At 47.2% G+C, this 21775-nt stretch overlaps 5 protein-coding genes across 5 annotated transcripts; 2 read left to right on the top strand and 3 right to left on the bottom strand.

Annotated features, from left to right (window-relative positions):
• Window positions 1-1346: 1346 nt before the first annotated feature.
• TRV_02755 (uncharacterized protein) lies at window positions 1347-4407 on the top strand (the record flags this gene model as incomplete). The annotated part of the gene is made up of 2 exons (XM_003023066.1): window positions 1347-2369; window positions 2440-4407. The coding sequence occupies 2 exons, from the start codon at window positions 1347-1349 to the stop codon at window positions 4405-4407; spliced, it is 2991 nt and encodes a 996-aa protein (XP_003023112.1).
• A 1279-nt stretch (window positions 4408-5686) lies between these two features.
• On the bottom strand, window positions 5687-7104 carry TRV_02754 (uncharacterized protein; the record flags this gene model as incomplete). Its single annotated transcript, XM_003023065.1, has 3 exons — window positions 5687-5921; window positions 6046-6133; window positions 6252-7104. 3 exons carry the CDS (start codon window positions 7102-7104, stop codon window positions 5687-5689), a joined length of 1176 nt encoding a protein of 391 aa, XP_003023111.1.
• Window positions 7105-8013: 909 nt separating this feature from the next.
• TRV_02753 (DNA-directed RNA polymerase II subunit RPB1) lies at window positions 8014-13456 on the bottom strand (the record flags this gene model as incomplete). Its single annotated transcript, XM_003023064.1, has 4 exons — window positions 8014-12891; window positions 12970-13040; window positions 13097-13253; window positions 13328-13456. The coding sequence occupies 4 exons, from the start codon at window positions 13454-13456 to the stop codon at window positions 8014-8016; spliced, it is 5235 nt and encodes a 1744-aa protein (XP_003023110.1).
• Window positions 13457-14741: 1285 nt separating this feature from the next.
• On the top strand, window positions 14742-16031 carry TRV_02752 (uncharacterized protein; the record flags this gene model as incomplete). Its single annotated transcript, XM_003023063.1, has 2 exons — window positions 14742-14811; window positions 14884-16031. 2 exons carry the CDS (start codon window positions 14742-14744, stop codon window positions 16029-16031), a joined length of 1218 nt encoding a protein of 405 aa, XP_003023109.1.
• A 3788-nt stretch (window positions 16032-19819) lies between these two features.
• Window positions 19820-20629, bottom strand: TRV_02751 (uncharacterized protein; the record flags this gene model as incomplete). Its single annotated transcript, XM_003023062.1, has 1 exon — window positions 19820-20629. The coding sequence occupies one exon, from the start codon at window positions 20627-20629 to the stop codon at window positions 19820-19822; it is 810 nt and encodes a 269-aa protein (XP_003023108.1).
• Between the last annotated feature and the right edge of the window lie 1146 nt (window positions 20630-21775).

Genomic DNA, 21775 nt, shown 5'->3' with positions numbered 1-21775 from the left:
TCCGGCCTCTCGCATTCGCTGTTGCTGGGCTGCTGTGCAGTTTGCTGGCGCCTGCGGAGCATGTAGACATCACCTGGATGTTTATCAGGGCGAGCGAAAGTTTTCATGTGAGAACGCCACTGGTGGGCGGAGACGGTTAGCTTTTGCCCTGGCAGCGAGGAGAAAAAGGTGGAACGCCCGCCTGGAGGAACGATTTCGCCCTTCTCGATGATCTGCCTGGGCCGACAGAAGCTGCCGAAGAGGGACGGATGAGGCTCTGTGGTGGCTGACCAGGCCTCGGCCTGGATAGAAACAACTGGCGGTCGAGCTTCAAGTCAAAGAGCAAAAGACAACGCCTGAAGAATCGTCAGGGGACAGGGAACAACTACCAGCCCTTCGTTCAATAACCATACACGGCAGCTAGCTAGCTAGCTAGCTAGTTATCAAACGCCTTCTCGCTTGTCAGCTTGCTAGCATCGCATTTACAGAGTCGTCAAATGTAGTTATCAACGTCCCTAGGGCTGCACGCAAAGGGACTATGGCCCAGTAATCAATTCCACAGCCATTACAACAAACCCCCAGACATCTGCCATCTCCATCTCCCATCTCGCTGACGAGTTATCTCCTACCTTTCCTACCTTTTATTTCTCTCGGGTCTCTTCCATCGCCGTCTCTCAAGTTAACTTAGGTACAAGCTATGCTTAGTCATCATATACCGCGGCAAGCTAAATCTTTAATCCGCAAAATATTGCAAATTGAACAACCAAAAGCAAAGGACGAAGTCGAGCAAGTCGCGCGAGCAAAAGAAGGGCACTTTTGAACCGGACCCGGCGTGCAGAGATGAGCCGGTTTGCGACTAGAGTCCTCGGTTATCTCGCTCGTTTTTAATGGGGCGTTTATCATGGGGAGATACGAGTCGTTGCGCCTGGTGGCAGACACCTATCCTGGTGTCCCCCAGGTACGAGTCCAGGGTGCAATGGCGTTGTTCATTGCCAGCTCGATCCTATGGGCACTGATGTGGTAGGTCTAAATCGCTTGCGGCTCGTGTCTTTGATCTTCTGTACTCAGCTAATCTCCCTGTGCTTTTTTCTTTTCTTTTCTGTGCCGATTTAGGCTCACCTACCGCGCATATCAAGTTTGCCTGACGCCGAACGAGCTGCTCGTTGAAAAGCTCGGCCTAGATATTCCTCCCACTCCTGAAGTGATTTTGGAAGAGATAGGGGCTACGGATATACGGATAGCTTGGAAATATCCCGAACTGCAAAACTCAGTCCACAAACATGCGGTTCAGGTGAATGGTATCAGAGGTGAGCTTGGTTCGCTTCTTTGTCTACTTACGACAATGCCGAAGATAAAGCTCTGACAATATGGATGCAGTCGGCGAGACAAAACGTTCCGAAACGGCCGTCTCCATTTTTAACCTCCAGCCCAGCCATATATACCATATATGTGTAATCGCAATCAGCTCGGCCAATTTCCAGACCTGCAGCTCTGTTCTCCATATCCGCACCGGTCCAGGACCATTCCCTCCCGAACAAACTCATGAGAACCGTGGACCTCCTCTTATCCAGGCCTACGTGCCCAAGGCTGCCGCAATTGTCTCTCCCTCTGCGCCCGTTATGTCAAGAGAACAAAGTGGGGGCACAGCGCAAGCCAAACGTTCTGGTGGAGGAAGAAGATCGATTGGATCAACCTCCGTTCAAGACAGCGGCGTTCCGCAAATACTAGACGATGGAGAGGCTGCAGGAGGCGAGTTTGAAGGTTCATTAAAGCAGCTAGCTGAACGGCTGAAAATCCTACAGCAAGAAAACGAGTCTTTGGATAAGCAGCTATCTCAAGAAGAAAAGGAATACGAGCAGCTTCTGCGTGAACTAGAAGACCAGAGAAATGACTTAAAGCAGCGAGTCAAAGAGAAAGATGATGCTACCGGTGATCTGCGGAAACACATCAATAAACTAGAAAGCATCAACCGGACCGTTCAGAATGAAAAGAGCAAACGGGAAAAGCTCCTGCAGCAGAAAGAAGCTGAGAGGAAGAAGCGAAGAGAAGACATCGTTAGATGGAACGAGAGAGAAATCGAGATCAAGGATGAACTCGCCAACCTGGAGAAGGAGAAAACCCGCATTGGCGAAGAGTCCACTACCAAATTAGAAGAATACCGGCGCAAGATTACAGAGGAGCAAGGAGAAATGAAACAAATCGACGAAGATATCAAGGTCACGGGCAGCCGTATCAAGGCCCTGGAGGAGGAGAGACGGCGTCCCGAAGGAGAAGATAATGAGGAAGGCAGAGAGTTGGAACGAGTAGAGAGGGAACCCGAACATTTCTGGGATGGAAAAATGGCTGGCCTCCGTTCCCAGTATACGCCTCTCATGAACGTACACACTCAAGTAGGTGATGAGGCGATATGCAATTTCATTCTTTCCATAAAGGCAACCACCATTCTAACTCCCCTACTAGGCCCTACCGCAGTACTATGAAGCTCAAGACAGGCTGCAGTGGACAAACGCTCAATGGGGCAATGCCCCAGGGCCATTTGGCCCAATCGCTACTCCCGACCTAAGCCTTAACAGAAGGACAAGCAGCCGTAGGCGTAATCGCCATCGGAGCTCCCTTACTAGCAATATGTCGTCGCCTGTCAGCTTTCCCTTGGTTGATACAGCGTTCTCGAACCCAAACTATGGTCAGGTTGGAACCAACTCGCCGACTTTCACATCCGGCCCTGCTTTTTTCAACATTAATAATGGGATGACCATCCCAGATCCGACAGACGAAACTAGCCCGGTCCGTACTGATATTGAAAACCCACCTATGAGCCCCCGTGCCGATGCATTACTACCGTCTGATCTTCTGGGGGACGAAGAACAGAGTATTGGTGAAGATTCCGAAATCACTCCTTTTCCTACTTCGATTCCTACAGTCCCTACTTCGGTGGCTCCCACCGCCCCTTTTGAAGGACTCCTGCCCAACTCACCTTCACCGCTCTCATCTGGCAGCGATCCCACAAGTATCTTTGCAAGTCCCCACGGCAGTTTAAATAATCTTCATGACACTGATCGCAATACAGCTCAAACCACCGTACCCGGGGCATCTAAACCCCCTCCTAGTGGAGCTCAGAGCGCATCCCGGAGGCTATCGGGACTGTTTGGTTTTAATCGCCAGAGGGGCAAGACCATGGCTGATGGACCTCCGTTGCTTGGGAGCCTCAAGACTGGCCAGAGTCAGTCATTTCCGAGAAACCTGGACGATGAGTTTGACCCCATGGGTACGAGACGCCGTCGTTTGAGCTATACCACAAACTGGGCAAATCCAATGACTACGCTCTTCCCACGTAATAATGCATCTCATCTCACAGGCGACAGCTCGTCTGACCGACTACCTGCTGGAAGACGGGCAATGTTCCCTAGCTTTTTCACCTCCGGGAGACATGGATCTGGTGTTTCCCCTAACCACAACCAGCCTTCACTTAATTCCCCAGATGCAAGCAAAGGTTATAATCAATTCAGTCCTCGCCATGATCCTATTGATCCTTCTATTCTTGGAACTGTTCGACGAAATTCCCTATCTCCCCGCCCGTCATCAACATACTCGTTTGAAAACGCCCTTCCACTACCGACCATGGAGAATCAGCCGTTTGGATGGCCCTCCTCCGACAAAACTGGCAGCTCCGGACATGATTGGATATCTCCGAATGCATGGTCACGGAACCAGTCTCGCCGCCCCTCAATACAAGTAGGTTCAACAGGCCATCTACCCCTCGGTCTACCTACTGAATTAGAGTACGATGAAGCTCCATTTGAGCCCCAGAGGCCAATCCAGGCTCCCATCGGAACTCGACCTCCATCATCCCACCGCCCCGTTACCCCAAAACTAAACCCTGCCGCACCTTCCTTCACAACATTTTTTGGGAAGAGACTAGATAGGCCAAAGTCAAAGGATTCAGAGCCTCCGAAGTCCCGTGAGGGTGAATCCACGCATGAGGAATTGTCACCACCCGCCTCTCGACGCTCCAAGGACGCTCGATCCATTGGAACAGCCACCACCGAGTCTCACGAATCTTTAGAACAAGTCCCCTCTGCTACTCCGTCTGAGTCAGTCAGCACGAAGGAGTCATTTATTCAGAAACTGACCCGCAAAGGAAGCTCGAGCAAGTTTAACATGCCCTGGAAGGATCGGGCCAGCCTCTTCTCTAAGAAAGGAGACTCATCCGGACAAGGTGAAGCTGATGGTGATGGCACGAGTGAGATGCAGCTTGGTAAAAGTAACGAGAGTGCTATATCACTTGGTGATAAATCTGGAGAGAAATCTAGCAAAGGAAGCCTCGGGTTTGGATTCAGGCGGAAGTCAAAGAAGACGGATAAAGCGCCGAGTGAATCCAGTGGGATAGCAAGCGAAACGGGGGATGAGTCAGTATCTGAAGATACATGATATATACTCCCCCTTTTTTTTGGAATAGAAATAGCGTATCCCTTGATGAATACACAATACTGTCCATAGCTGAACTCCTCGTTCAATATGTATTTTCATTGCTTGATGAAGTCGTTCGAATTGAGTTAGTTGGCGGGTTAACTAACTAACGAGTTAACTAACTATGACTAAGCCCCGCGCTGATATAAATATTCTTCTTATTGCTTGAATTCTCCAATGATGTCCAACGAAAGTGCACAGGATATCTAGAACCGTATATACTTATATATGAAGAGCTAATTATCCCTAAACCCCCTCAGAAATGGCTAATTCAAAGTACGGCACTGCTATCTACTAGTGTTCCCAGCTAACAATATCATAGGTATGAGTATGTCAAGAATTTTGAGCAAAGTGACGTGCTTCTGCCAAATACCTGGATTGTGATACGCATTGATGGACGCGGCTTTCACAAGTTAGTTCCTCAAATTCAATGCCAATACCCAGAATACTCCAGTATTTAGTAATAATCAGGTGTACTGAGCCTTAGATGAGAGCACTATTGCTGATCACTTGATAGACTGTCGGATAAATATCGCTTTGAGAAACCAAATGATCTCAGAGCACTGAATTTGATGAATTCGGCAGCCCAGGCCGTTATGAAAGATATTCCTGATTTAGTCATTGCATATGGAGTGAGTGATGAGTTCAGGTAAGGAGGCGTTTTCATCCTGACAGGTATCTATATCTGCATCTCAACTGACCTTATCTCTGAAAAAGTTTCGTTTTCCATCGGAACTGTTCGCTGTTTGAGCGAAGAAGCAGGTATAATTCGTTTATACCCCTTGAACTAATACCAGAAGACTGACCCCATTATCTACAGTAAACTGGTGTCGACCATAGTGTCAACCTTTACAGCACATTACACGTATAAATGGACATCGTACTTTCCAGACACGCCATTAGAGCCTAATTTTCTTCCAACGTTCGATGGGAGAGCTGTCCAATACCCTAGCATAAAAAATCTAAGAGACTACATGAGCTGGAGACAAGTTGATTGTAAGGCTCAATTTGACAAGCTGGAAAATCGAATTTAGCAAAGAAGCGTACTAATCGACGCAAAGGCCACATCAACAACCTGTACAATACCACATTTTGGAGCATGGTACTAAAGGGTGGGATGGGAAACCGGGATGCAGAGCAAGAATTAAAGGTAAAATATACTGATTATTGGCACACTCTTTCATTCAACCTTTATGGTTCGAAGGCTTCAATGTTGAACGTACATCAATAGGGCACTGTTTCATCCGATAAAAATGAGATCCTTTTTTCGAGATATGGGATCAACTATAACAACGAACCCGAAATATTCAAGAAGGGGAGCGTTTTGTTCCGAGATGTGAGTTTCAAATCGTTGGATTAAGTCTATTGCTACCACCTGCATGTCTAACGTAGCAGATGGGTAGTATGAGTTGGAAGAAGTTAAGAATACCTCCAGCGCAAAAGTGTCCGACGATGGGGAATGGGACGACACAAAGCTGTCCAGGACCCAGTTAGACAAGCAACATAAACTACGAAGGAAAGCCGACATTGCGATATCCCACGTCGATATTATTAAGGATGAGTTTTGGGAACGACGTCCGTGGCTATTATCAAACATACCCGGGAAACTTCCAAATAGCAAACAAAGCCATGAAACCTGAAAATACAAGATTCAATGCAAATGGGGTATCTATCTCATCAGCTGTCACTATTTACAAGCATGAAAAAGGCTGGCACTTTATACCGATCATTAGTGTACGATAGGTTGTTGACCCACGAGAAATCCATGACATCTAAGGGTCATTGAACCTGTGATTAATATTTACTGCTCCTCTTCACTCTCCTATGAGCCTTTTTCTCGCTTTTCTCCTTCTCCTTCTTCTTCCCCTGTTTCTCTTCTATTCTAGCCTTCTTAGCAGCTCTTTTTCTTTCCTGCTCTTTCTTTGGAGAATCTTCATCCGATGATTGATCGGATGTTCTAGATTTTGTGTGAAGTTCAGTAGCCACAGCTTCGGCCTGCCGCTTTTTCTTCTCCCTTCTCTCTTCCTTTTTCCTTTTCTTTCCCCCTGATATCTCTTCTTTCATAGACTCCACAGTTTCAATGTAAGGGGTTTGTTCCTTATGGTCCTCCTCTGGTGGGGTGGCAATACCACAGATGGTTAACCTTTGCTTCTTATCCCTACTCTTTTTCTTCCTTTCTTTCTTTCCTTGAGATGCATCGACGGTAGGTGATGCTTCTATATTTTCTCGTTTTCTCTTTTTCTTTTGGTTTGATGTGCCGCTATCGACAGAGCTGGAAGGAGTATCACCATCCGGGCGTAATGATTGTAAGGGTTTGCTATATTCATTCGGTTTGATAGTACCTGCAAGCCCCGGTCCTCGTACGAAAAACTTGTAGAGCTCACTCTTTGGAGTTTCGGGAGTAGACTCTCCACTACCAGGAGTCACATTTCCGTCTGTTCCTATACCGCGCAGTGCTGCCTCGAACCCGCGTAGCCACCATTGGTTTGTGTGATCGTGTGTCGTCTTCTTTCCAATGCCATGTGTATTTTTCTTCCGTGCAACAAGAATCGGTTTTGTTAGACCAAGCCCACCGTGTGCGCCTGGCCGTCTAGAAGGATTTAAAGGGTTCCCAGGGCCTGACCACCCTTGGTTCATTAGGTAGGCTTGAGGGTCCATTATAACGACGGAAAGAAATATCGGCGATAGGGAGGACAAGTTTATGTTTCAGGTCGCATTCTTGGAGAATCAGAGAAATGGGTTGTATGGCACAAGTATACGAAGGGTAACTAACTATGTGATAACTTGATCGAAATAATTTTTTTTGACACAAACTTTGGGAAAAAATTACAGTCACGTGACATAATTTGATGCCTGGTGCGAGTTGTGTTGAGATTTTTCTATTCAAAATGCGAGATAATTTAAGCTTGATAGTGAAGGAAACGTGAGGATCAAGTGTTATTTTTGTGGATTTTCTTTTAAGATGCTATTGTAAGAAGATTCTCTGAATACATCAAGCAGAGCGTAGGAAACCAAATAACTAAGCCACGAGCAAAGCAACACCAACGCCATGCTATATTATGAGGGTGCCCAATAACAATCTAAGGTCCTCGGGTCTTTTCTTCCCTTTTTTTTATTCCTTTTTTGTCAGATGGAGGCCTGTTTGGCAGTTGGGGAAGAGGCAAAACTCTAGGGTCCTCTGATGGTAAAAAATAATTGTCCAGAAAGGCTGAAGGATTAAAACGGGGAAAAGGGACATACAATTTCAAAAATAACGAATCAGTTAAAAGTGAAATTTTTTGGGTCATTCTGACAAGGGAATTTGAAGGGGACGAAAATGTTTGGTACAAGGCGCCAGATCCGATGAAGAGAGAAAGTAGATTAACCAACTGCACGTTGGATGAGGCAACGTAAGTTTTTTTTCGGAAGGTTGGGTGAATCGAAGTGAAAATCGAAGTATTAGTACACTAGAGGAGTGGTATGAAACAAGAAATAAAGATCTAACCCGTAAAGCTTGCTTTACTGGCGTGGGGATCTTCCAGATAGTAAGCATCATGATTATAATAAAAGCAATACTTGTGTGTAGACTTACGTTGGGTTAAAAGTAGGAGATGTCGGGCTATAGCCTGGAGACGTCGGCCCACCTGGAGAAGTCGGCGAGCCAGAGAAGTTTGGAGAGGTTGGAGAATATGCCTCTGGACTGGTGGGAGACCATCCGGGCGAAGTTGGGGTATACTTCGGGGAGGTAGGAGAGGTTGGTGAAAGATGCCTGCCAGTACCTCCCAACGCTGGGCTGGTTGGGCTGTAACTAGGCGATGTAGGGCTAAAAACAGGCGAGGCCGGGCTGAAGCTGGGTGACGTGGGGCTGTAGCTGGGTGATGTAGGAGAGAAACCTGGTGAAGTGGGCGAGTAGGAAGGCGAGGTAGGTGACTGGGCTTGTCCATAGCCAGGAGAAGTCGGTGAATAAGCTGGAGAGGTTGGAGCAAATGACGGGCTGGCTGGAGAGAAGGCCGGAGATGAAATGAACCGCGGACTTGTAATGCTCATGCCCGGAGAAGTGGGAGAGTAACCTGACGAGGGAGAATATGCTGGAGAAGTTGGACTGGTATTGAACGGACTGCTGGGAGAGTAGCCTCCTCCAGGACTCCTCGGTTCATGAGGGCTGAATCCACCATAACTTGGTGGCTGGTAATCAGCGAACCCAACAGCATTCTCTGACCCGGCTTGTCTGACAGGTGAAAACTGGGAATCAGGATCAGGGGAGCTGATATACATGTTCTCTTGCATTGGTGAACCGCTGTCGTACTGGGTAGCGGCACCGTCAGAAAGCATCCCCTTAGGTTCCTCGCCCATCGCTCCTAAGCCTGCATTGTTGGAAACGACGCCCATAAGCATTGACTGATCAAGATAGACATCAAATTCTCCCGTTCCTGCGGGTGCCATTTGACCAAGGATCAGGTTCTCAGACACGCCTCGGCAGTCGTCCAACTCAGCAAAAGCAGCAGCATCAAGAAGTATTTCGACAGTCTCTTCGAAGGAGCACCTCATCAAGGCACCAGTATCTGCACGATTGATACCATGTCGGGTTACAGCCATAAGGAAGCCTCGTGAAGTCATGACATCTACGAGAAGTGCCAAGTGTCGATGGTTGACGTAAGAACCATCAAAGGCAAGCACCTGTGTCAACTCTCTGAGAAGGGCTGTTCGAGTAGCTTCGATACCAAACACTTCAAGAATCTCGACGAATTGGTTAGAATATGTGCGGCTAGCATCAATGCCAGGGATTGCCAACACATCTGCAAGGGCGGAACCACTAGTTTCGAGTACCCATTCCTTACATTCAGGGTCGCTTGCACTTTGATGGAGCGAGCCATCCTCGAGAACTCTAGTTCGGGATTTTTCGTTAATGAACGCACGGTCAATACCGGGAACACCACGTAGGGTCAGAGTGTCCAGCAAGTGGCTTTCCAACTTCTTGAGGGTAACATCATATTCCGTGTCATCATCATCTTCGTCTTGCTTTGGATCTTGAATTTGACGAATACGGACAACTTGTTCGTCGGCGTTGTTGTCACTGAAGATAACAGCTATATCCTGGGGGTATGCTTCCTTAATCTTTGTTGCAACATCTTGGACAGTAAGACCCTTGTCTAGAAGTTTTGGTCGACTTAGAATAATACGGAGCAACCACTTTGATTGCCGTGATGAGTCGTCCGCAACATCCTCCGGAATGATGAAGTATGATTCCACCATATCGATATCGTTTTCGATAACGGTTGACTGGATATTGGGATCGTAGTATATCTCAGTTGACTCTGTTACCGATCGTAGACTAGTATGCTCAACAATGCTTCGCAATTGCTTAGCAGATTCTTTGTTCATCCGACACTCTGGTGCTTGATAAACAGTCATAGATGGCGTCTTGATGTTTGTTGCGACGTTTAGAATTTCCTTAAGACGAGGCACGCCTAGCGTAACGTTCTTTGAGGACACACCAGCAAAATGGAAAGTGTTGAGAGTCATCTGGGTAGCTGGCTCTCCAATTGACTGGGCAGCCAACACACCAACCATCTCACCGGGATTTGCCGCAGCTTTTCCAAATCGACTCTCAATGGCACCGAGAACATGCTGGAAAGCAAGCTTGTTCAGTGAGTATTCCACAACCAAGCGTCTGAACGCAAGGCGTGAACGGAGCTGTGCCTTGAACAAAAGAGTTGCGCTTTCCTGAGCTTCACGGGAGAGAGCATCATCTCCACGGACTACAAGCAAACGATCCAACAGCTGCCTGACTTGCGGAACAACTTCTGCCGGGTGAAGGTCACTAATTGTGCCATCACGAATTCTAAAAGTAGTTTTGGCCGACTCCAAAATTCGCTGGATGTTGATCGGTAATTGCATCATCTCGTCATCTTCCTTGACAACAGTTCGCAAAAAGGCGCGGTCCTTCAACAGTTGTTCCCATTCTTCATCAAGGTGCTTTTGTACCTCAATATCACCTGCAATCTCTGTCGCCTGCTCCAGGATGTCAGGCGAAAGCAAGCGCTCTGGATCCATGAGGTCAACACGGAACCGGTTTCTAAACTGTTCATCCGAGCATTTAATAACATCAACACGCTGATTTTCAATGCACTGGCCGTCAAGACCATCTTCACCATAAAGAAATTGGACGATATCTCCCAAGGAGTTGCGAACAGTTCCATCGTATTTAACCATGACTTCTTCCAGTGCCTTGACAAGCTTTCGCTGGATATAACCAGTCTCCGCAGTTTTGACAGCAGTGTCAATCAAACCTTCGCGACCAGCCATAGCGTGGAAGAAGAATTCTGTAGGTGTCAGTCCCCGGAGATACGAATTCTCGACGAATCCACGGGATTCTGGAGAATAGTCATCTTTTGTGAAATGTGGCAATGTCCGATATTTAAATCCGAAAGGAATACGTTTTCCTTCAACTGACTGTTGACCGACTACCGCCGTCATCTGAGAAATGTTGATGGTGGAACCTTTAGAACCAGATCGAGCCATTTGAACTGCGTTGTTCGAGTCCTTCAAGCTCTTTTCTGTCGCAGTACCAGCTTCATCACGAGCGTTATTCAGAGCACGGGATACCTTGCTCTCGAAGGTTTCTCGAACGTTCATACCGGGAAGAGCCTCCAGAGTGTTTTCCGTAGCACTGGCAGTAATGGAGTCGACTTCTTCCTTTCTGACACGTACTGCATTTTCGATCTTTTGAATAGTTTCCAGATCAGGAATTGTATCACCAATGCCAATACTGAAACCATTGTGAAGGAGCCAGTAGTTCACAACCGCCTGGGCTCCATTGAAAAAGCTCATAGCAGCATCGGGTCCGTATTCGTTGAAGATAGTATGAACAACTCCACCGCCCGAAGCACCAACAGTCTTCTTAGAAAACATTCCATACATCAGTTCACCACCATGGACCAAGACACCTCCATCCGCCAGGGGGGAGAACTTTTCTGAAATGGGAGACTTGTCCTTGTCGATTCGAAGCAAGTTTAAGCCAGACGGAAGAACCATACTAATCATCTGTTTTCCACTCCATCTTGGGCGGGGCTTAAGAATTGCAGGTTGAGGAAGAACACCATCCCAGTCCGGAACCCATAAAAGAACATTCATAACTTGCTCCTTCGTTAAGAATACGTCTCGTCGGCAGATCTTATAAATTCCACAAAGAGTGTCTTGCACAATACCCATAAGTGGACCGTTTCTCTGCGGGGATACGATATTCAAAGGAACCAAGCATAATTGATTAAGTTCAGCTCGAGCCTCTTCACTTTGAGGGACGTGTAAGTTCATTTCATCTCCATCGAAATCGGCGTTGTACGGGGTCGTGACAGACAAATTCAGTCGGAAAGTGGAATATGGCATAACACGAACACGATGGCTCATCATAGACTCCTTGTGAAGGGATGGCTGACGGTTGAAAAGGATGAAATCGCCATCCATGAGGTGACGCTCAACCTTCCATCCCCATTGCAGGAAGTTTCGGCCACCACCACCCTTATGATGCCGAAGATCAATACGTTCACCAGAGCTACGAATGACATAGCGTGCACCTGGATGAACATCTGGACCATTATCGACAAGTTGACCTAGTCGATGGATGTTGTAAGGTGTGACCACCTCAGGGTATGTCAACGTCTGCGCAATGCTAATAGGAACTCCTACTTCATCAAGTGAGAGATTCGGGTCGCCAGTAATGACAGTACGAGCTGAGAAGTCCACACGTTTTCCCATCAGGTTCTGTCGGAGACGACCTTCTTTTCCCTTTAGTCTTCCACGGATGGCCTTAACGGGGCGGTTGGATTTCTGCATTGCTTGGGGAATGCCAGCTATATCGTTATCCATGTAAGTTGCGACATGGTATTGCAGCAGAGACTCGAATTCGCGAACCACATGTTCTGGAGAGCCTTCCTGCTCACACCTGGTAACGTTTTGATTGGCGCGGATAATTTCAGCAAGCTTGTATGTTAAATCATCCTCTCCACGCTGGCCGGTACCACTGCCCCCTACCAAAACACTAGGTCGAACGGGCGGGGGTGGAACAGGCAATACGGTAATGATCATCCACTCGGGTCGGGCGTAATCATTACTCAATCCCATAAGACGAACGTCTTCCTCCGAGATGTTCCTAAAGATTGTAAGGGCCATTTGAGGAGTGATCTGCTTCTTCTCAGGTTGCTGAATTTCGTTATCATCCATCATGTCGCGCATCTTGCTTGGTTTCCATGTACCCATTAGCGTGATTCCTTCTTTTCGAACCTGGGGTTGAACGTTGCCGCAACCACCATGGCCCTGGACAGGTTTTGAGCTCTCTTTGGCAAAAGGGTCATCCTCTTCCGGTGGGTCAGCTTCACAAATAAGGATATCCTTCGACAATCGCCAAATAGCATCGAAACGTTTCTTCGGATCGCGAAAACGAAGGGCGTCCAGATATTTCTGATCAGACTGAAGATATTCAAAAAAAAAAAAATGTCAGCATACTGGCCATATCTATGATTTGCCATCCCACAAGGGATGACTAACCGCATTGGCTTTTATCTTTCCACAATTGTGGCAGACAGTTTCCAACAGCTTCTTAATTTTAGTCAAAAAACCTATACCAGAATGTCAGTTTGAAAGGTTCAAAATCTTTTCCATGACAAATATTTACCAATATGGAACACCGGCGTAGATAGTTCGATGTGGCCGAAGTGCCCCGGGCAGTCATTAATGCCTTCTTCGCATGTAGCACATCGCCAGTTGCGATCGATGGTGCCTAGACGAGGATCGTTAAGTCCCTTTTCGCGTGGCCGTTGTCGTTGGTCGTCCTAGAATAAGAAAGAGATATGTTAGTATGAAAAGTAAAGATTTATTGCCTCTGTACGTCCAAACGTGAACTGACCATAGTCTCAGGATACTCGACATGGCACACGCTCATCCGCTTTATCTCTTCAGGTGAGAGGAGACCAAACTGGATCTCTTTAATCGTGCGCAACTGCGCTTTCGAATATGGAAATCTGACGGAAGACATGGCTGCGGTGGTTTCGCAAGCAGCTGATGTGGTGGTAAAAAAATTTTGGTGGGAAGGATGGACTGCGAATGTGAAGAATGTGACAGTCCTGCTCCTGGGTTAAAAACGCGCAAAGGAATCCGTATCACGTCCAATATCGAAAAGTGGCACTATATTGAGCCTGAAATGACTGCGTATTTGATGAAGCTGATGGCCGTGTATGGCCTTTTACCGGCCACTGGCAGACCCTGCCCGAGGGCGCCTTTGGACCTTTTCCTGAGCTGCTGCTAGGACGTAGTTTCTGAGAGCGCAAGAGCGAAGCGACGGGGAGGACGGAGGACAAGAGAGCCAAAAGAAATACCGCGATGCAGAAACGCGATATTCTTAGATGCTTGCGGGCGTTGCAGACGTTCAGCGCTGGTGTTTGACGGACGTTGTTCTGAGTCTCGCCTCAGATGCGCTTGTTGATTGAAGTTCGCTCGAAGTTTTTCGCCTCAGGCGGTTCCTAATGTGGTATAGCGGATGACTCAGCAGGCTTCAGTGTTATGATTGGATAATCAGACGCACGCCGAATCGGGAAGTTTTTGACTTCATTTTCATTCACAGCGACAAAGGCACAAAAGGAGGACGAAGAAGAGAAGAACAAGAACACAGTCCTACAACACGGATAAAGGGGAGAGCGGCCCAGAGGGTAGCTAAAGGTTTCGACAGGAAAAGGAGGACGATGGTCCAAGGCCAAGGATGACTGATTGCGCGTGCGGCTTACTCGGGGATTCACTGCTTCCCGCACACCATGAATTTGGCCCTTATTGATCCGTTTGCATTGGCGCAGGACTACCCGGATATTTTGACGGGAACTCTCAGTAAGGCAATATCCATGTACTACCTTTTTGTGGGCTCGTCTTAGCTCTTTTCTGACTTCACCTTTTTATTGTTAATTTTTTGAAGGAAGCGGCCATGCGGCATGTCTGCGGTTCAATCGCAAAGGAGACTTTCTAGCTTCGGGAAGGGTATGGAAGATAATTCTGTCATGGAGAGACATCTGGGAAGAACATGAACTAAAGGCTCTCGTAGGTTGATGGTACTATCGTGATATTCGATGTCGAAACGAACGGTGTCGCGCGCAAACTGCGCGGGCACAGCAAACAGATCCAGTCACTAAGGTACGATACTGTTACCTCCATGAGTTCGATGCGCGGATTACGGGTAAAAGTGTTAAATGATACTCTTAACAGTTGGTCCCGAGACGGACGATACCTCTTGAGTTCATCCCAAGATTGGAAATGCGTTTTGTGGGACTTGAAAGATGGCTCACGAATACGGACGGTTCGATTTGAAGCTCCCGTATATATTGCAGAATTGCATCCATTCAACCAGTACGTCCATGCGCCAGACATTTTTCCTTCCTAACGGGATACATTGCGAGGTAGATACAAGGAACTAAACAGAATTCCATCTTAGTTGGCTATTTGTGGCTTCATTGTTTGAAGACCAACCAGTCCTTGTCGACGTTTCCTCTCCTCGACCCATCAAGCGTATCCTACCCTCAGCACCCCTTCGGCCGCAACCGGAGAATGGAGAAGAAGTTGACCCTGCAGTAGCTGCTAAGCAAGCTGCACAGGATGCAAAACATTCAACTTGCGTTACCGTCTTCACGGCACTTGGCAATCATATTCTGGCTGGCACATCCAAGGGTTGGATCAACATTATCGAAACTCAGACCTGCAAAACAATCCATTCCACCCGTTTATGTAACGGTGTTATAATACTTCTGCGTCTTGCAAGCAATGGACGGGATTTACTTGCGAACAGCTCCGACCGAGTGATACGCACCATTTTAATGCCGGACCTTTCACAGCTTGGCGTTAGCCTTGAACCATCTAATATCAAGCTCGACATAGAACACAAGTTCCAAGATGTGGTGAACAGGTTAAGCTGGAACCATGTTGCTTTCTCTGCAACGGGTGAATTCGTGACTGCATCCACGTTTATGAACCATGACATCTATGTCTGGGAACGCAGCCATGGCTCACTTGTCAAGATTCTTGAAGGCCCGAAAGAGGAGCTGGGAGTCGTCGAGTGGCACCCAAACAAACCCATGGTGGTAGCCTGTGGGCTAGAGTCTGGCGGTATATATGTGTGGTCTATTGTCACGCCACAGAAATGGTCTGCGTTAGCGCCTGATTTTCAGGAAGTCGAGGAAAATGTTGAATACGTCGAGAGGGAAGATGAATACGATATCCATCCTGCTGAACAAGTTCATCAGCGCCGGCTTGATCTAGAAGATGAGACTCCGGACGTGCTTACTATTGAACCTGTCAAGGGAGAAACCGGTGATGACGGACACGAGACGTTCCGCATGCCTGTCCTCTTGGACATATCAGATAGCGAGAGTGAAGAAGATATCATTGCAGTGGGGCCTGGAACAATGAGAAGACGCAGCCCTGGCTCTGGACGTGAGTGGATGAATAATAACGGCGGCAACAATGTAGCTGCGTCCGCTACCGCCAGTGGCGATGTTTACGATTCTGACGGTAGAAGACAGCCGACATCGAATGGCATTGGCAGAACGCAGAATAAAGGACGCCGGAGATAACCTAAACCAACCTTTTAAAAAATGGAAATTGAAAAAAGAAACAAAAATAAAAGCAAAATATTAAATGGAAAAATATAACTCGATCAGATAATAGTCGACTAATTGATCGTCACAACTTAACAACTTTATCCAGCACGCTTGTAAATTGATGAACAACGCCATCTGTGCCCCGTTTTTATTTCTCTTTGGGCTGCTCACGACGTCATATCAGCGGCACGCCTTACGATAGGGATACACTGGACTAGCTATGACGAAACGTCACCTCCAGCCTCGCTACTTTTTCCCTTCTGTGGGATGATTCTCTAGGCTAAGTCGAAAGGTAAAAATGCTCTGCGGGCATCCTCAACGCAGCCAATCGTACATACTTATGGGGTACGTCTAGACATGCTCGTCCATTTACTGCATGTCTGCACGAGTACCAGGATGACCTCAGCTTATCAAAAACTGCCCAATATCTTGCGCCACGTCTCCTGGATGTCAAAAATGGATCCCAGGGTCGACTCCACGCATGGATTTGAATATCTTCCGGGTATTATGCAAGCAAGCATCTGACATGAAACAATGAAGCAGGAACCCCTTCTCTTGTCCCACAAATCAGCGTTTCTTTTGAGGAGACAACATGTTCAATTTCGAACCATGTTCTATCTTATACTTCACTGAGTATATGTATACGAGATCATGGGCTCTTCTGGTTGACAAATGAACGTGGAGACAGCGTCATGCATGGGTGGATTTCATGCACCTGCTTTAGTCACTGTTAGACCCATGTCACCAACCCCAATGGTATGTTGCAGGGAATTCTGCAGGTATTCATAATCATGACAAACGTGAAGCTAACCGACCCCCTAACTTTCCTTTTAGCTAGCCCTACTCCGTACCAAGGAAAAGAAGATGCCGCTGCTTCAGTTAGTCGCTATCACATACACGCTCAACTGGAAAGGAAGGCTGTAACTTTGTTCCATCCAGCTTGCTTGGTAATTTCACAGCCTTTGGTGCATAGTCAGAAGGGTGAGAGAGAAGGAGAGGGGAGTTAAGTGTGTAATAACGCAGCGAATAACGGTCCGCAAGCAAGTAGTAATTAACCACAGGAGTATTCGGGTTGTAGATGCTCGATGTTGTCACGCGAAGGTTGGATCTGAATTTAACAATTAGTTCCTCTCTAGAAATATAATCACTAGCTAGCTACCATGAATGCATGGCGACTAGGAGCCTAGTTAATACCAGACATTCTCAACAACATGTTTTAATACGGAGATATCTCCGCCCAAGGTATGGGGAACAAACGGGAAGTTGGCCTCCTGAGGAGCTCCAATCTTGCGACGTATAAGAGGGTCAACTGCTCTTGTCAGGGATATTATTTTTGAAGTTACAGGGGCAACAGATACTCCATACATTGCCACGATACCTCGTATAACTATTACAGGAAACCAACTCCATTTTCGGAGAGCTGTACGATGTGTTACAGAGTTAAATTGTATTTCATGACGGATACCAGGTTGGTCGTATTATGAGGAAATACAAGGTCCTGTCGTTTACTCCTATGAAGTGCGTTTCGTATTTAGCAGCACAGAAGTGAGGCTCACCCGCGGCAAACCAACTAAATCTTAATTAAGTAGCTGGTTATTTAGGAGTAGTTAATTGATATCGAGTATAGAATACCCCAATGTCAAGCTAATTAGCTAACTACAATAACAACTAACTACTTAGACACCCTTAGGCTCGAGTAAGAAGCGGACATTAGCGTCCAAACAACGCCTGCTGATTTGATACTATTGCAAATTCCTTTTCACTGGCAACGACTATGGCAGAAAGTACATGTAGTATATATACAAGCTAATGCCAGTAGATGCTCGGTAGTTACGTGAGAATATACGGCCCAAGGAAAGCACCGCAACCGATGGACGTGAAATCTATGACCCTATCGAACAGTATAGCGAGCCCACTACGTAGTGATAACCGAGGCAGAATGAAAACAGTAAAGGAAGATGGCGGGGAATTTTAAGGTAACCGTAGGAGACCCTCTATATAAAACAGAGTACAAAGGCACAGCATGACCATCAAAGCGAAGAAAAAGGAGGCAGTCAAGGAAAAGAACAAGGTAACTAACCACTCGTTATCGTAGCAATAGATCATCACCATGAATCGTCGTCCTGAGGAATGATCATAAAACAGAGAATACTCCTCCCTATATAGCCAACTCCGGCATGCTCTGCCAGCCTGAGGAAAAATAACAAAGAAACGATAAGCTAACAGAGTTATGGGATGCAAGACGTCCGCACAAACTTTTCCCGGCCATTCGTAGATCCGTCTCCTCTTTACCTTTTTACCCTTTACCATTCCGGCGGGACAGGAAAACGCTTGATAAGAAATTGGGGAAAGAAAAAGCCCATCAGACATGCAAGCAAGGGTTGAAGCGAGGAGAATGCATTAAAAACACCCAAGAAAAAGAAAAGGAGCCGTTTCCCGACTGTCCAATGATAGGGAACATAACAACTTCAGAGGCATAAAAGTTGGGAGGCAAGTGAGAGAACCGCAAGACCCGAGGAAAAGGAAACAAATAGAAATTCTGGCAGAGACGAACTGGTGGCGAGAGGCTGCTGGCATATAAGCTGGAAAATATGTAGCATTCCCCCTGATCTATCCCTCTTGCCGTTTCTGCTTCGTCGCATATGTCAACCCTGTGGAAAATTCCCTGAGAAGAGGACTGACAGGCCAAGATGCGACGTGGTCGTGCATATATAAATGGGTATATTCTACCCTTGTCCTGACAGCCGGTGACCCAAGCATCGGAATACATTTGACGAAGCTGTCCCCCTGGCAGTTGATTTCCTTCTGAGCTGTTGCCCTTCTTTTTCTTTCCTTTTTCCCTCCAGCTCAATCTGCCAGCAGTGCATTTTCACATCTTTCTGTCCCCGAGGCTATCCCCCCTTCCAGGCCGAACCAAAATTCTGGGATTCCTATCATTTACATTCCATCATTTCCGGCAATCCTCCTAGCATGTCCATACTTTCCTTTCCTCTAAATAGTTGGGGTTTTAGTTCCCTCGACATTCATCTGTGAACGGCAGGAAATGTGCTCGAGATATCGGAATTTCACAACACTCGGGAATGTGAAGAATCTGTATATGGAAGATATACAGGGTAACCACAACATCCCCTAAGCATCGGCTTTCGGTTCAGCATTTCGACGAATTCATCGGACCCATTTGGAAGTCAAATTCTTCTCCCCATGCGACAACACTAGCTGGTACTTGATCCGATCCCTAGTGAAGTGTCACTGTACAGGGGGGAGGAGTGAAGAGGGAGGAACATGGCTAGCTGCGCGATATAAACTCAGCAAAAATCACAATGCTCGTTTAAAGGAGGTCACGGCCATCAACTCAAAGCTGGTTCGTGTGATTCGAGTGTGCAGAAAAAAAAATACCCTTTTCTCCTTCCGGTTCCTTCTGCCATCCGTCTTTCCCATGTTTCCGTCTATCGCTTCCACCTCCGTTACATTCATTCGTTCTTCCCTGAAATTCGCTCTTCTTTCAAAATCATACTTCTGCCGTCCGGTATTGTTCGTCCTGCAGGAAGTAACTGCCGGCAACCAGAGGTCCAGTGGCAATTTGGTTATTATAGTCACCCATTAATGGGCAGTTAACGGTCTTTGCTAATCGGATAGCAATGATGAACAGTAGCCCGGAAAGGTTACGGACCAGTTACACTTGAGGGACAAGAAAAATGGGGTACTCAGATTCTAGCAGACGCTGGGTGCATCCGACAAAGAAACCCAAATTTTGAGTTGTCTCACCTTGGTTTCCGCGCCGTGTAAACCTGGAGATGATTCCACGCCTGGACATTTTTGTCATAGGCCTGAGTTATCGCTTGATCAGCCAAGTCCTGGATGCGATCAAGAGACATTCCACTTATTCGAGTAAGTGGTCCTTGCAAGAGCGTCAGTGCACTCTCTGAGAACGCAAGATTGTACCACTTTCCCACCAACTTGTCAGACGGGTCTTCTGGCCACTCGTTGAGTGGCAATCCCTCCACATGCTGCCTGACATCGACAAATCCAGCCTCCTTCAGGGTGTGTTTCATGCTGCGATTGAAAGCAATTGGCCGCATAGCCTTATCTGTGGCAGCCTTCAGCTGCCGGTACCATTCCGAGAGATGTTCGTTTGGCATGCCATTGACGGTAAAGGGCTCGAAGTCAATTTCGACCTGTTCGAAATAACCGGTTCCAGGTTTCAAGTGCGCAAAGACCTTGCTGTACAAGTTGGGCCAGTTCGAAACACTCCCGCAACCCATCTGAAGATGAATAAAATCCCAGGAATTCTCGCCTAGAAGCCAGGGGCTCTCAAAGTCCCGTGGAGATTGGAATTCACAATTGGGAGGTCGATTGGTGGGTTGCATAGGAGCTAGGTCGATCCCAAGCACATATGCGTGAGGATATTTCTTTGCTATGTCGATTGCCCAGATACCTATCGTATTTGCCAAGCGAAGCACAAAACATAGGTCAGACCGGATTCTGTCATCAAGACGAAAATGAAAACGGGTTTGTGTAATAAGAGACAGATATATGAAAAAAGTGCGAGACAAGTCCCAAAAACGGTGCATTGGCCGTATGCATTCCGCGTTCCAGAAACATATTGAAAAAAGATGACAAAAAGGGGGGAGGGGGAGGGCAAATGTGATAAAGAGACTAAAATAAGGAAATTTCAGTACCTGTTCCGCAGCCTAGATCGAGTATCCGAGGCCCCTGATCATGGATTGAAGTGGGATTGCGCATTATGCTTGGGGGAATCTTGATGTTCGGGCTGTGCAGTATCTCCTTGCGGGCCACGCAGAGCACCCGGTGGAAGAGGTCTAACCGATCCTGCTCATTCTCGTCGCAGGGATACATGTACATTCCTCGTCGAAAGCCATGGTACAGCCTCCCGTTCTCCTCGTAGCTCGGGTATGTGTCGACCTGGCTGCATCTGGGTCAGCAACAGGACCAGGGAAAAAGGGGGAGGGGCGTGGGTGCTGATGATAGCGGTTCAGGGCACAGGCTCTCGGGCCTCTAAATTGAACTGCACAACCCATGACAGCAGAAAGCATTACATGAATTTAGAGGCCATGGAAAGAGGATATCACAATCTCCGTCTTATACCAAGCAAAAATGAAAACCACAGCAGCAGCAGCAGCAGCAGGAGAGAAGCTGGACTTGATACTCACACGTGATTGCCTAGTGCCCCGCTGTCCATATCAACATCTTCATCCTGATGCTGCTGTCTCCCTTGACCGGACGACCTGGGAGACTTGCCAGTCACAACGGAAATGTCCATTTATACGGACCGGTGGTTATCGAGACTGTTTGCGCGCGCGGACGAGCTATCTTGCTGGGTGGGGTCGGTCGTTGAAGAACCGACCCTCGATCCAGAGACCACCAGGGGAGAAACCGTACAATCCACTATGGAGGCCGCTTGCACAGAAGTACAGGAGGAGAAATGGAGGGAGAAGAACAACAACGACGCCGTAGGGTCTGCTCTGGACGCAGGCTCGTGGTAGAAACGAATTCGCTTGGGGGGAAGGCCGTGGATTGAGCGGGAGTCGCGGTTTTTTCACTGTTTGACTGGAGTTGAAGATTTGAAGAAGTCCTGAAGAATCAACAAGGAAAAGAAAAGAGAACAAACAGGTAAGCCCAAAGACACCCAAGGAGTAATAAAAAAGAAGAAGAATTTAAAAAAAAAAAAAAAATAAAAAAATAAAAAAATAAAAAAA

Source organism: Trichophyton verrucosum (assembly GCF_000151505.1).
Source record: "Trichophyton verrucosum HKI 0517 chromosome Unknown contig00238_1.f1.exp, whole genome shotgun sequence".
NCBI classification, from domain to species: Eukaryota; Fungi; Ascomycota; class Eurotiomycetes; order Onygenales; family Arthrodermataceae; genus Trichophyton; species Trichophyton verrucosum.
The sequence above is the reverse complement of the archived record's forward strand: the minus strand, read 5'-3'. Positions and strand labels throughout refer to the sequence as shown.